Raw genomic sequence first — 15,670 nt, 5'->3', positions numbered from 1 at the left:
ACTTTCCTCACAGCACAATCCAGTAAAGTTCCTGTGAATCTCCTTCAACTCATTTACATTCTTAAGTAAGGAGAGCAGAATTGCACAAAGTATTCGAGATGTGATCTCACTTATGCCCTGCATAACTGAAGCATAATATCATTACTTTTATGTTCAATTCCTCTTGTAATAAAGGATTGCATTCCATTGGCTTTCTTAATGACTTTCTGTACCTGTGCAGTGGCTATTTTGTGGCTGATGCACTAACAGCTTCCACTGACCAGAAACTGAACAGGATGAGACTTATAGAACACAGCGACTACAAGAGAAGGTCAGAAGCTAGGAATCCTCCAGCGGGTAACTCATTTCCTGACTCCCCAAAGCATATCCATCATCACCAAGGCACAAGTTGAGGGTGTGATGGAATACTCCCCATTTGCCCAGATAAGTTCAGCTTTAACAAAACTCTAGAATATTGACCCCACACAGACAAAACCAGTCCCTTTGACTGGCATGAAATCTCACTTACATCCACTCCCTCCACCACCAATATGTACCATATACAAGATGCACCGCAGGAATTCACCAAAGTCTTTTCAACAATTCCTTCCAAACCCACAACCACTCCCATCTAGAAGGATAGGGAAGCAGATACATGATCTGCAAGGTTCACTTCAAGCCACTCACCACCCTGATTTAGAAATGTAAGATATATATAAGTATGTAGGGGTTTGACGTTTTAAGACAAAGATGAGGAGGGATTTCTTCTCTCTGAGGCCAGTGAATCTGTGGAAGTCTTTAACACACAGGGCTGTCTAGGTTGTTAAACATGTTCAAAGGTGAGAGAAACAGATTTTTATCCGAGAAGGGAATTGTGGGCTATGGGGAGGGAAGGCAAGAAAGTGGATTTGAAGATTATCAGATTAGCCATGACCTCATCGAATGGCAGAGCAATCTTAATGGGTTGATTGGCCTATTTCTGCTCCTACATTTTATAATCTTATATCACTGTTCCATCGGTGTCATTGGGTCAAAAACCCTGGAACACCCTCACTAACAGCACCGTGGATGTCCTTTCACAAAATGTACTGCGACCGTTCAAGATAGCAACTCACACCATTTTCTGGAGGGCAACTGGGGATGAGCAATAAATGCTGGCCAAACCAATGAACAAATATTATATAAAAGCCTGGATCCCTCTGCATAGCAGAATCCTGCAGTCATTCTCTATTTGAATAATACTCTGTCTTTTCATTCTTCCTGCCAAAGTGAACAAATTCACCTTTTTCTCCACAACACAGACGTACTCCTTCTATCAGATATTTGCCAATTCACCCAACATATCAATATTTGTCTGCAAGCTTCTGTATCTATGTTGTAGTGAGGACATCATTCAGACCTATCTTTGTGTCATCTGTGAATTAAGGCACCATATCTTCACTTCTCTCACTAAGTCATTGATATAAATCATAAAAAGCTGAGACACTAACACAAAGCCATGTAGGACACCACTCATCAAATCCTGCCAATCAGAAAATGGTCCATTTAGGCATACCCTCCAGTTTCAGCCAGCCAGTTTTTCTTCTGTCCATGTTAATATGTGACCCTCACCCCTCTACTATGAGGATCTATTCTGGGCAACAACCTTTCACATGGTATCTTGTCACATGTACAATATGTCTGTAGGCTCCCCTTTGCTCACAGCACATAATTGATTAAACATGATTTCTCTTTTACATCTGATTTGCCATAGCTTACAAGGCTATTGGTCAAGTGCTGGAAAATGGGATGAGAATACACAGAGGCTGGATGACTGGCATGGATGTGATGGGCCAAATGGCCCTTTTCAAGGTGGTAAAACCTCTACAGTTTTGACAGGAGAAAGCGTAACATGAGTGCTCTTTGTGGAGGAAAAAGTTTCAGCTACGGGCTAGATACAGTCCATCAAGTCAGGATTATTTATAAATATTTTTACGAGGATGAGGGCATTTAGTAATGTTGTCCAATTGCAGATCTGATGCTAGGTGTGTAGGTCATATGCCCCAAAGACCTGTGGGCCATATTAAACAATATGTTCCTCTGGGTGCAATAACAAAATACTGACCACATCCAATCAACCCATGCTTGCACTACAATGCCCAAACTTAGACATGTTTCCACAAAAGGAACAAGAATATTTCTATGCTGCGAGTGATATCACTTGAAACTCATTGTACAACAAGAGATTTACTGGGATGTTGCCGGGAGTGGGGAGTTTGAGTTATAGGGAGAGGCTGGATAAACTGGGACTTTTTAAATTGGCATGTAGGAGGCTAAGGGGTGACCTGAGTGAGGTTTACAATATCATGAGGGGTATTGATAAGGTGAACAGCAGGTGTTTTCTCCCTTATGGTGTGGAAGTTGAAGACTAGGGGCCATATTTTTAAGATGAGAGGAGAAAGATTTAAAAAAGACAGTAGGGTTAATTCTTTTGCACCGAAAGTGGTTTGTATGTAGAATGAACTTCCAGAGGAAGTGATGGATATGGGTACAGTTACAACATTTAAAAGGTATTTGGATAAGTTTACGAATAAGACATGTTGGAGAGCTATGGGACAAATGCAGGCAGGTGGGACTAGTTTACTTTGGGATTATGGTCAGTGTGGACTTCTTTGACCAAAAGATCTGTTTCCATGCTGTATGACTCTATGACTCTATCAAACACAAAAAACCAACCAGTTTCAACACATATCTCCACTTACTCAAAGTCACCAATTCAACATGACATTACAAACCAATCACTGGGTAGAGTTGACTTAAACATTGAGAATGATGGCTTTATTTCATCATTGATGAGAATGGATAAGAATGTATTGAGTAATCAAGAGAAAAGCACGAAGGGCAGGAAATGAAGTAGCATGTGTTTCAAGACGACTAGAAAGAAATGTGCAATATTATGCCCCTGTCTTTCGTCTGCAACAACATATATTTACACAGCTGCTTCAACATGATGAAACAAAGGGGAGGCAATCGCTTAGCAATTTTATCACTGGACTGTTAATCAAGAGACCCAGGTAACATGCTGGATAACATAGGGAATCCCACCACGGCAGATGGTGGAATTTGAGTTCAATAAATATCTGGAATTCAGAATCTAATGATGACCGTAAATCGACTGTCGGGGAAAAACCCATCTAGATCACTACTGTCATTTAGAGAAGGAAACTGCCATCCTCACCTGGTCTGGCCTACATGTGACTTCAGACCCACAATAATCTGGTTGACTCTGGGGCAATTAGGGATGAACAATATATTCTGCCTAGCAAGCAATACCCTCATCCCATGAATAAATAAAGGGGGAAAAAAACAGCCCAAGGTGCCTAATTCCAAAATCCACTCTACGAAAAAAAAGCTTGTGTATCTTAAACCCAGAACCAAACTAAGTTTATACTATTGTTGCACAGATGTTTTATTTATGTATAACTATAGAATGCCTAAAGGTGAGTGTTCATTTATATTATGATTGAGAAGAAAGATCTTTCTTTGAGGTCAGTGGCCAAGTGGTAATTGGCTGGCATAAGCAACATTGCACTGCACTTCTGAGAAAGCATCAGTTGAACCACTAAAACCAGCCTTGTAAGTGCATTTGAACATGATTATAAATGTTAGTGTGGGTTTGGGACCATGAGACTTGGTCCAAACATTCTTCAGAAGGGAATTTTTAAGTGGTAAAAGAAGGAAATGCATCAAAGGAGGATAAAAATCTAAGTATTTTAAGGGACTGTAGATAAGATAATACCAGCAAGTCATTTGAGTATTGCTTATTCAGAAGATAGATGTTGTGTCATTGGACTTATTGTAAATTGGTTTTGTGGCCAGTGATGAAGCAGTTATATTCATGCCACATTTACAAACTTAAAGTTAGATTATTCATGCTTCCGGTTTGGCTATCATCTTAATCAGTCCAAAATGTTGCCTCCTAATCACAAGGCCTCAATAGATCAGGCATCAATGACTCCAGAGTTAACACTACTTCAAAATGAGAAACTAGCTCATAAACTGTCCTCTGCCATTAGTCCACGACTTTTATGACAAACTTCCTTTCTGCTCGTCCAATTCACTTATCGATCTGCATTGGCTGATCCATCAACTATATTTTAAAAGTTTCATCCTTGTCCCCAATTTCATCCATGCCCATCCTGTACCATCTCTTAACATCATCCAGCTTTACAATCTTTGGCGATCTCTATATGTCACTAATTCAGGTCTTGCATAAACCTGTTTGCATGTTCCCCCACTGATGGCTGTGTCACCACTAAGTCCTGGAATTCCATTTCTTAACCTTTCTCATCCTGAAAAATGCTCCTTAAAGCCTCTCTCCTTGACCAAGCTTTAATTCATCTGTTCTAGTGGCTCCTGTGCAACAACTGCCCTTTGGCTCAGTGTCAATATGCTTCTGTTGGAAGCGTCTTAGAGCATTTTACCATATTAAGAGGCAGAAAGCTATTTAAATTCAAACTATTTTTATCATTAACAACAACAAAAACAGAAGTTGCTGGAAAAGCTCAGCAGGTCTGGTAGCACGTGTGAATCAAAAATCAGAGTTAACGTTTTGGGTCCGGAGACCCTTCCTCAGGACCATTAGTTTGCTTAGTACATGTCAGACAGTGGTGTGAACCTTTGATTTTTTTCACTTATAAATACTGTGTCTGATATTAAAACTGATGAAGGAGTGAGGCTGCGAAAGCTTGTGATTTCAAATAAACCTGTTGGGCTATAACCTGGTGTCGTGTGATTTCTGACAAGGTGGATTTTGTCTGATCATACTATAGTTTTCGAAATGCTCTCAACTTACATCAAAACTTTGTGTTAAGCATGGAAGCCTTCCATCAAACACAGACAAAATAGTCAAATCCATGAAGATGATAGTGGCACCCACCTCTTTTGATGGCATCTGTGGCAGCCAACACTGAGGTACACAATATCAGCCTGGAAGGCTAGAATGCCATTCCCCACTGCTCCCACTCTGACACAGAGGCATTCTGCTTCTCTGGGTCAGTGCGATTGGCAAATTAGCAGAAAGCCATGGAGGACAGGACAGGATGATTGGTCCCACTGCATTAGTGGCACTGTACCACTTTGCCACAGTCTGCGACCTGTTTATCAGACTGCAATCATTTCAAATACAGTGAAGCTTTCAATTATTCAGGTAACTGATAGGGCTCACTAGAAGTCCATTAAGTTAAAAAGAAGTGGAACACTTCAGAGCTAGACTTTGAAAAGCAGTTCTATGCTTATCCCTGTCGGCATTCAAAGGCTAATCTATCTGTCATGACGTTGGGTTATCTGGGGAACTAAAATTCTCTCTATTACTCACACTAACATTCCTTATCCATGATAATATCTGAATCTGATTGGACCAAAATATTCAACACAGGCAACAAGAAATTTCCTTCAAGCTGGAACAGTGTTACACAACTTTTTACAAGCATGGTACTTAGAAACTGCATGAACTTCAGCATTAGGCTACATAACCCTGCCAGTGGCATATACATGCAGTTACTAACTCAACTGTCAAAGACTATAAACAGGGAGATCACCTCAGGCGTGGACTCAGTGTCTTTGTCCTAGCCAGCATAATGTTACATCGAATCTTTAGTGAAAAACAGGCTATTTGGCTCGGCTGGGCAATGCTCCACACACGGCCCCTCACGGCCTTTCTCCCATCCAACATGTTCTTTGATTCCTTGTTCCCACATGTCCCTATCCAGCTTCCTTTTAAATGCATCATTTTCTGCTTATTTGGAGAGTGAAGAATGTAGTCTAGAGGCAGTAACATTAAGCCAAAGTGTGAAATACAAGAATACACCAATTGCAGGTCAGATCCCTCTCACATTTGCTGCTGAGAGGTTCGCTATGAGCCAGCAGCAGGAAACCCGAGAGAGAAACAGTCTGTGATAGGAGGTACATCAATCAGGGTAAAGCCTTTTAAGAGGGTCTGCTGAAGCCAAGTTTCTGTCAAGGTTGGAGGATCTCCAAAACAGGTGCTGCCAAAGCTGGACAGAAGACCATATGCAGGAACCCTTTTGCCAGAGATGCCAGGGCTGAAAGACTGTCAAGTCAGGAACTGGGTCTGGTTACAAGTGGTCAAGGAGGGAAAAGGATAGGGGAGAGCAGATTGGGACACTGTAAGGTGGGAAGAGGAGGAGGCTGCAATGGGAATGGGGCAGAGAGGAGGTGGAAGGGGACCAGAAGAGAAGAAGATACTGTGAGGGGATAGGGGAAACATGGAGGCTGCGAAGGGGTGTACGAGACAGGAACACTGTGAGAAGGAGAAACAAAGGCTGCAAAGGAGAGAGATCCAGTTGTGCAGTAGCCAGAAAAATGTGAAATTACTGAGATAATTAATTCCTTGCAAATGAAAGAGGAATCTCCAGCTTAAGGCTGTATATTTTCAGGGGTGTTTTATTTGGGTGAAAATGGTAGTAGTTGATGTTTAAATTGAAATGAACACTGTGCCAATTGTTAAATTTAAATTGAGATTGAGACAAGAGATGTACTCAAAATGGATATTAACTGCTTTGGGTTAAAATCTTCTTGCTTCATGTACGTGCCTTAGAAACACATTAGCCGTGATTTCATCAGTCTCTGGAAGGTATAATTAAAGTAATGCCTTTTAATGTGTGGAAATGTGTCTTAGATATTTTGAAAATAAAAATTTGCTGACTTATGACTGTTGACCTGTGCCAACTTAAATATTATGGCAACTAGGGAGCTAATGTTTTCTTTGTGTGTTTTGGCTTTAAGTCAAATGGTGGGTTTAAGCTAAATTGAGGATATTGATGAATTTTTCTAATTTCACTTCTGCGTTGTCTCCAAATGTGTCAGCACAAGTATAGAAGGCATCACTACCAAGTGGCTACTGCGTGATTGTAGTGAGGTCAGCCAGTTGGCCAGAATATGAGTTCCTTGATTGGGGCTGTTTAATATGGTCTAATCAGGGAGCCCTGGTTGGCAGATTAAAAAAAAGAGTAGTGTCAAAAACACGAATTATGTTCGGCATGGACTGGTTGGATCTAAGGGTCTGTTTCTGTGCTGTATGATTCTATGACTCTACTACAGTCGTGTGTAAATAAAGGGTGACTTGGTGATGGGACACCAGCCTCTGCAGAGTTATTTCAGCGACATTACCGAATACATGATTTAGTGAGAATGAAAAAGGAGCCTCTGAAAATCAAAAAGTAGTGCTTGAAAAAAATCTGAGCAGCCCCACCCAATTTTTTTGTGTTCTGAAATCCATCCACACTTGGGTATCAATAAAAAGTGGCCCACCAGAGCGGCAGGAAGTGGGAAGGATGCAAAATGGATGAATGCAGCAGAAGTTGAGATGGACTAGAAAGAAATGGGTAGAAATTGGGAATGGAAAGAATGCATGAGTCACAGAATGGGACAGTTACAGAGTGAAAATATGTGATAACATGTCAGCCTTGACCATGTGTTTTTTTATGGATCTTTATCATACAGTTCTTAACTGTTCTTTGCATATATACACTGAAGACAAGATTTTCTAAATAGATTATTGCACAATGCATGTTTTCAGTCTGACAAGCAAACCTGCAGGAACGTGCCAGGGGCAATGATAAGTGTAAACATCTCTAAACAAGTTATTCCATCTTAACTAAGGTTCAGTTGCTGATAAACTGCAACAAAGGTGAGCACATAGCCTACTCATACTGAAGGCTCACAGCTTGAAGATTAAGACAAATAGGGACACTAAGAAAAGGAAAATGAATATAAGCAAATAACTAGAGATAATGGGAACTGCAGATGCTGGAGAATCCTAGATAACCAAGTGTGAGGCTGGATGAACACAGCAGGCCAAGCAGCATCTCAGGAGCACAAAAGCTGACGTTTCGGGCCTAGACCCTTCATCAGAGAGCCGTCAGCTTTTGTGCTCCTGAGATGCTGCCTGGCCTGCTGTGTTCATCCAGCTTCACACTTGGTTATCTTATAAGCAAATAACTATTTTTGATACTTCTTATATAAGTTTCTCTCCTGAATACAGCACCTGGTGTTAGAACACATCTCATGCAGACACCAGGCACACGACTTCCACTAGTTCACCCCTCAAACCCTTTCATGTGGTGTTTCAGATACTGAGTGGGGCTGGGTCATTCAATCACTACAGAGAGTGAAGGCAAGTGTTACAAGAAAGTCCACTCCTGTCCTCTCCTCATGTTAACACATTCACTTCACAGCAGAGGATACTCATTCTTACGACTGTGGTTGTGGTGTTGGAGATCAGTCATCTCAGCTCCAGGACACTTCTGCAGCAATTCCTTGGGGTAATATCCTAGGCCCAACCATCTTCAGCTGCTCTTTCAAATCACTTTCCTTCCTTCATAAGGTCAGAAATGAGGGAATGTTTGCCGATGATTGCACAATGTTCAGCACCATTTCTGACTCCTCAAATGCTGAAGGAGTCCATGTTCAAATGCACCAAGATCAGGACAGTATCCAGGCTGAGAAATAGAAAGTAACATTCTTGCAACACAATGACCATATCCTATAAGAGATGATCTAGTCATAGCCCCTTGACATTCAACCATCACTGAATCCCCCACTATCAACATCCTGAGGATTACCATTGACCAGAAACTATACTGGCCTCACCACATAAACACAATGACTAGAAGCACAGGTTAGAGGCTAGGAATACTCCAGTGATTATCACACCTCATAACTCCTCAGAGTCTGTCCAATATTTACAAGGCACAAATCAGGAGTGTGATGGAAACCCCGCTCTCGCCTGGATGGGTGCATCTCCTTCAATATTCAAGAACCTTGACACCATTCAGGGCAAAGCAGTCCACCTGACTGGCACTGCATCCATGCCCTCTATCACCAACACTCAGTCGTGTACTATCTACAAGATGCACTGCAGAAATTCACCAAAGATCCTGAGACGGCACCTTCCAAACCCAAGACCACTTCCATTGAGAAGGACAAGGGCAGCAGACACATGGGAACATCACCACCTGCAAGTTCCCCTCCAAGCCACTCACCATCCTGACTTGGAAATACATCACTTTTCCTTCATTGTCACTGGGTCAAAATCCTGGAATTCCCTCCCTATGTGCATCGTGGGACAGCCTCCAGCAGGTGGGCTGCAGCTGTTCAAGAAGGCAGCTCAACTCCATCTTCTCCAGGGCAACTTGGGACGGTCAATAAATGCTGACCCAGCCAGCTAAGACTATGATTTAAAAATAATCGCCCTTCTATTCATCTGAATTTGATGATCCTTTTATCTTCAATACTTTTCACTTTCTTAGACTATTGGCCCAGTGTTAATACTGAATGGACTCCACCAGGGAAAGCTATATAGAAGAAGTCGAATTATTTTAATAATCTCATCATATTCTGAACACAATTAGTTCCAGTTCCTCCACAAGGATATTTAATGCCTGCCAGTCAAACATGTTTGAATCATACAGGTGAGAGGGCATCATTAATACTTACCATGTAATACAAAACACAACCAAAGGGCTCTGTGGTGCAGTGGCAGTGTCCCTACCTCTGAGCTAGAGGCCCCATGTTCAAGACGTACATGTTCCAGAGGTTTGTAATGATATCTCTTTTGATCAGGAGTTTACCTACAAAACCCAATGATGCTTGACAGCGAAACAAACAAATTAAACCTAATTGTGTCCTGCTCATTTTATTAAAGTAAATTTCTTTTATTGTAAGCTGGGAATAAGAACAGTTGAAAAGAGACAGAAGTGGCAAGATCAGAACAGAGGAACTTGGATTAGATTTCATTTAGATAGACCCTATCCTTAGTAAGAAACACAAACAGAAGTGGCTGGAAAAGCTCAGCAGGTCTAGCAGCATCAGTGAAGATAAAATCAGAGTTAACGTTTCGGGTCTGGTGACCCTTCCTCAGTTCTCCGATTTCTCTTCACAGATGCTGCCAGACCTGCTAAACATTTCCAGCAACTTCCGCTTTTGTTTTTGATTTACAGCATCTGCAACCCTTAGTCATCTCGCCAAGTACTGAGGATGCCAGAGATTGTGTTAAGCTATGACAGCTCTCTCCCCATTCTACACATGGTTCAAAAGTGGAGCTGGCAGTGCCCAGGACAGTGCCCACCTTATTCCTTCAAGCAATGCAGTTCGCTGCAGCTGATACAAGGGGCAGAAAGACTAGTGATTACTTTCTATGGCTAGCTGGTTATGTCATTCTTGAAGAAACCCAGCTTAGTGTTTAATAGTCTCTGAGCTGTACTAGAGCTTCCCTGACAAGAAATATGCACACCTCACGACCAACCTAATCACAGAGAGTTGATGCAGTTTGGCAAAGCTACTGTTAATAAAGCACTAAAATGAATTAGGCCCTATGAACATCTCAATGATGGTGAACTTTAGCATACAAGCATCTTCGGGCAGACACGCTGAGTGGTGCCTTTCACATTTCCATCCTGATGTCCCCATCCCACTCCTGATATTGCTATATTCACTTACCTGGAATGGAATTCTGGGACCTCTTGTAATGGCTGCTCCTCAATTATGTCATTAGACAATGACATTTTGCGTAATCGGGTTGGTAAAGACTGTGGCTTGTTTCCTATGGGACTGTATGTGCCACCAGGTATCAGAGGCACCTTTCTGTTTTTCTTTCTTGGCAGTGTGCCATGAATGGAAATACTCTGGACTGAGCTGGAAAGCTGACTGGTGAGAGTGTCTCTGATATTGAGCACGTCCATTGGAGATTGGAGCGAGGCCTTACGACTGGATTGGATCTTACGAGGTAAGCTTGCATAGTTTCCTGCAGCCATCATCTTCAGCTCTGCATTTAGAAAGACAAGCAGACACCATTAACAAGCCAGGCAGCAGTTAATCAATACACAAAAGAAGCTATAAAAACTTCATGCCAATTAGAGCCCATTAGTGACAGCTAACAGCAATGATTAACAGCTCACTCTACAAACGATCTTTGAGTAACTCCAAAAGATCTGACAATTTTTGAAATCTGACTTGGCAAGAAATTCAGAAGTAAGATTTGACAGCGATGATTTGGTTCTGTTCTGCCAGTCTGGGTCATCAGAGTTAGACCTCTTTGTGCTCCTGCTTTATCCAAACAATAGATACATCATTTTTTTTAAAAGAAAGGTCCTCTACACTTTGCTCCTCTTCCAGGGGTAAAGTTTTGACCTTTTGACACTTTGTCCATTGGCCATCACTGACCTGAGCATATCCAGACCAAGAATTCATGGTGGCTGTTGTCAAGTTGACTAAACTGCCCTGGAGTCCCCAGCAATTCCAGATGCATTTCCCAGACACTGCTGGAAACAATTTGTGTTAAAAATTGTGCGTTTGTGGCATTTTCTCTAATTGACTGCATTGGTTTATAAATATTAATGTACATAATTTCAAACGGTATCGCTCAGAATCACTGAAGTATTACAGTGCAGCAGGAAGCTCTTTGGCCCACTGTGCCCATGCTGGCTCTCCAATAAGTATTATGACATAATGCCATTCTCCTGCTTTTTACTCCAGACCTTTGCACTTGCTCCGATTCAAATTACCATCTAATGCCCTCTTGAATGCTTCAATTCTTCCACCACATTTCCAGGCAATCGCTTCTTTTCCAATCACTTTAAATCTGTGCCCTCTCATTCTTGATGTCTTTCTGAGTGGGAAGTTTCTCACTAGCTACTCTATCCAACTCCCTCCTGATATTGAAACTTCTTATCTCCAAGAAGAACAGTCTCAACTTAGAATCATAGAATCCTGATAGTGTGGAATGGGGCCATTCAGCCCTCTGAACAGCATCCTATCCAGATGCCCTCCATCGCTGTAACCCTGCATTTCCCATAGCTAATCCACCTACCCTGCACATCTCTGGACACTATGGGTAATTGAGCATGGCTAATCCACCTAACTTCCCCAACCTATCCTCATAATTGAGAATTTTCATCCCTGAAATCATTCTTTTAAATCTCTTCTGCACTCTCTCAATGTGCTCACAATCCTTCCACTAGTGCGGCACCCAGAACCATACACAATACAAATATCTTAAACAAGTCATCGCCTCCTTGCCCTTGGACTCTATGCTCCTATTAATTACACTGAGGGCTCTGTGCGCTTTATTAATCACACTCTCCAACAATCCTACCACCTTCAATGAATGTGCAGATATACACCCAGACCGCTCTGCCCCTACACTGTCTCTGAAATTGTGCCCTATATTTTATATTGTTTCTCCATGTTCCTCCTACCAAAATGCATCATCTCACACTTTTCTGCATTGATTTTCACCTAGCACCTATCCACACCACTCTAAAACTCACACCTCGAAGACAAGAGGCACTTCAGGGCTTCCCAAACATAACATCGACTCCAGCCAAACCAAAACGAAGTTTCCGCCTTAATGACTACTGACTAATAGCTCTGACTTCAATAAAAATGAAGTGCTTCAAGAGGCTGGTGATGGCCACATCAACTCTAGACTCCAAACCTGCCTCAATCCCCTACAGTTTACCTACTGACATAACAGGTCCACTGAGAATGCCATATCCCTAGCCCTGCACTCATCCCTGGATCATCTGGACAACAAAGACATCCATTTCAGACTCCTGCTCGCTGGCTGCAGCTTCACCCTCCACACCATTATCCCCTCCAGACTGATCTCAAACTGTGACACCTCGGTCTCAGTTCTGTCCTCTGCAATTGGATCCTCAGATTTCTGACCTACAGACTGCAATCAGTGAGATAGGTAACTGTACCTCCTCCACGATAATACTCAACACTGCATGCTTCCTCAGCCCCCTACTGTACACCCTGTACACACATGACTGTGTTGCTAAATTCTGAATGTACACCTTCTACAGGTTCGCTGACAACACCACCATAGTGGGACTGATATCTAACAATGATGAGTCAAAATACAGAAGGGAGATAGAGGGTTTGGTGATGTGGTGCAATGAAAATAATCTGTCTCTATATGTCAGCAAAACTAAAGAACTGATCATTGACTTCAGAAAGAAAGGAGGAGAACACACCCCCGTCTACATCAATGGAACTGAGGTTGAGAGAGTGAACAGTATCAAGTTCCTCAGAGTGATGATAACCAATGACCAGGCCTGGACTTCCCACTTAGATGCAACAGTCAAGGAGGGGCAGCAATGTCTCTTCTTCCTCAGGCAGCTCAGGAAATTTCTCATGTCCATAAGGTCCCTCACCAACTTCTACAGATGCACCATTGAAAGCATACTGTCCGAGTGCATAATGGCCTGGAATGGCAACCGCGATGCCCAGGACCATAAGAAAGTATGGAAGGCTGCATGCACAGCCCAGACCATCACAGGAGCCAACCTTCTATCCAGGGACACTATTTACAGGGCTCACGACAGTGGAAAGGGGGCCAACATCATCAAAGACCTATCTCACCCTGGTAACGATCTCCTATAACCTCTTCTGTCAGGCAGAAGATACAGAAGCCTGAACACATGCACAAGCAGGTTCAGAAACAGCTTCTTCCTGGTGTTATCAGACTGATGAATGGACTCTAGCCTCGAGTAATGTAACCTGTATGCTTCTCAGTCTTTTTGGAATCTGTAGATCCTTTGCTTGCTGTGATCTGCCTGTACCACTTATCAACAAAACTTTTCACTGTATTTTGGTACACATTACAATAAAATCAAAATCAAAAAGAGTTTGTTTGCTTTCATATTGGTTTGGAGAGGTGATGTGTTGCAAGCTGTCGACCAATAATGGGAGATCCTGGAGATCGGAGATCCTGGGACATATTGGCTGACCAATGATGACAAATGTAGAGGGGGCAAGAGAACAATGGCCCTCCAATTCAGGGGGTTCTCACTGTGACAGACAAGGTCCACACAGCATGGTGCTACAAATTCCAAGGGAACTGATACATAGTTAATGTGGGTGGCCATCTCCACATGTCATTGAGTTTTCAATCGGAATTCATTTCCCAACAACAGTCTCAGTGTTACCCACACCAGCAGCTGTTCAAGGAGACAGGCACCATCTCAGTCTCAAAAGGCAATTAAGGACGGACAACAAAGACTGGACTTACCAGTGACACCCACACCCCAGTCACTGCTTCCAGCTGACTGTCACCCTCCATCATCATTTAATCTCCACCCACCAGCCACAAATACTTATGCAAGAGCTTTGAGAATATGAACACCGTGTTGATATTCCAGGTAACTGTGCTAAACGATTATTTTTCATCTTTGAGTCCAGACAATTTCACGCCAGTGGGCTAATCACCTGTGAAAGCAGCATAGTTAAACCTGGCTCGACATATCTCTTAGCTTTCAACATTTACTGTGAGCGTAAGAACTCCATGGCTTTAGTTTTATCCTTTCAGTGGTTCTCAGGCTGCTGCGGTCCTGGGCAGACTGTTATTGATAATGAAATACTTGCTTTAGTGATCAGGAGTGAGGTGCACCAAAACCTTTTCTTCTGCCACACAAGTGGTTGTAGAGACAGAAGTAGATTATTCGGCCCTTGAATGTATGTGCCATTCAATTGGGACATCTGCTTCTTAACTCCATTTATCTGTAGTTGCTCCATTTCCTTGCCTGACAAAATTATTATTATTCATCTCAGTTTTTAAGCACTCATTTGACCCACAGGCCAACAGGCTTTCTGGAGGAGAGATCATTCAGCACAGACTCCTATAGGATTGGCATGTCAAGCACAGGCCAGGAGTGAAGCCTTCTTGATTACAAGGCTCAGTAGTCCCTCAGACAATGGGTACACACGTCCATAATAATCATAAAGTCATTGTCATACAGCATGGGAACAGAGCCTTCAGTCCAATTAGTCCCAAGCTAAAGTGGTCCCACTTGCCTGCATTTGGTCCATATTCCTCCAGACCTTTCCCATTCATATACTTATCCAAATGCCTTTTAAATGTTTTAACTGTACCAGCATCCACCACTTCCTCTGGCTGTTCATTCCACATATGAACCAATCTCTGTGTAAAAAAGTTGCCTTTCATGAGCTTTTTCAAACTTTCTGCTCTCATCTTAAAAAAAACTATGCTCCCTCGTTTTGAATTCCCCCAACCTAGGGAAAAGACCCTTACTATTCGCCTTATCCATGGCCTTCAAGATTTTATAAACCTCTATAAAGGTCACCCATCAACCTCCTATGCTCCAATGAAACAAGTCCCAGCCCATCCAGCCTCGAACCCTCATACCCTCCATTCCTGGCGCAACATCCCAGTAAATCTTTCCTGAACCCTCTCTAATTTGATTGGAGTTCCAGTTCTGAGGAAGGGTCACCAGACCTGAAACGTTAACTCTGTTTGCTCGTTCACAGATGCTGCCAGATCTGCTGAGCTTTTCCAGCAACTTCTGTTCTTGTTCCCGATTTACAGCATCCGCAGTTCTTGCAGTTCCAGTTTAATAATATCTGTCCTACGGCAGGAGGAACAGAACAGGACACAGTGCTCCAGAAGAGGCCTCACCAATGTCCTGTATAACCTCAAAATTTCTTCCCACTCTTATACTCAAAGGTCTAAAGATTGAAGACACACGTGTTAAACACCTTGACCACTTTGTGCATGTGTGATGCTTGTTTCAAAGAATTATGTACGTGAAACCCAGGTCTCTCTGTTACTCTAGCAAATCTGAATTTACTCCTTCGTAAACTGAGTTGATAGTCTTGCGTGTATTGC

General features: G+C 42.4%; 1 protein-coding gene across 2 annotated transcripts in view; it reads right to left on the bottom strand.

The window, feature by feature from the left end:
* Positions 1-15,670, bottom strand: part of bcar3 (BCAR3 adaptor protein, NSP family member) — a 174,250-nt gene that overhangs the window by 75,396 nt on the left and 83,184 nt on the right. For both annotated transcript variants that reach the window (XM_048539998.2, XM_048539996.2), the window contains one exon: positions 10,480-10,804. In XM_048539998.2, the coding sequence (XP_048395955.2) occupies positions 10,480-10,796 (317 nt within the window). In that variant the 5' untranslated portion in view covers positions 10,797-10,804. The remainder of the gene's footprint in view (positions 1-10,479; positions 10,805-15,670) is intronic.

Source organism: Stegostoma tigrinum, chromosome 8 (assembly GCF_030684315.1).
Source record: "Stegostoma tigrinum isolate sSteTig4 chromosome 8, sSteTig4.hap1, whole genome shotgun sequence".
Lineage (NCBI taxonomy): Eukaryota > Metazoa > Chordata > Chondrichthyes > Orectolobiformes > Stegostomatidae > Stegostoma > Stegostoma tigrinum.
Note: the sequence above shows the minus strand (reverse complement) of the source record. Positions and strands in the feature narration are given on the sequence as shown.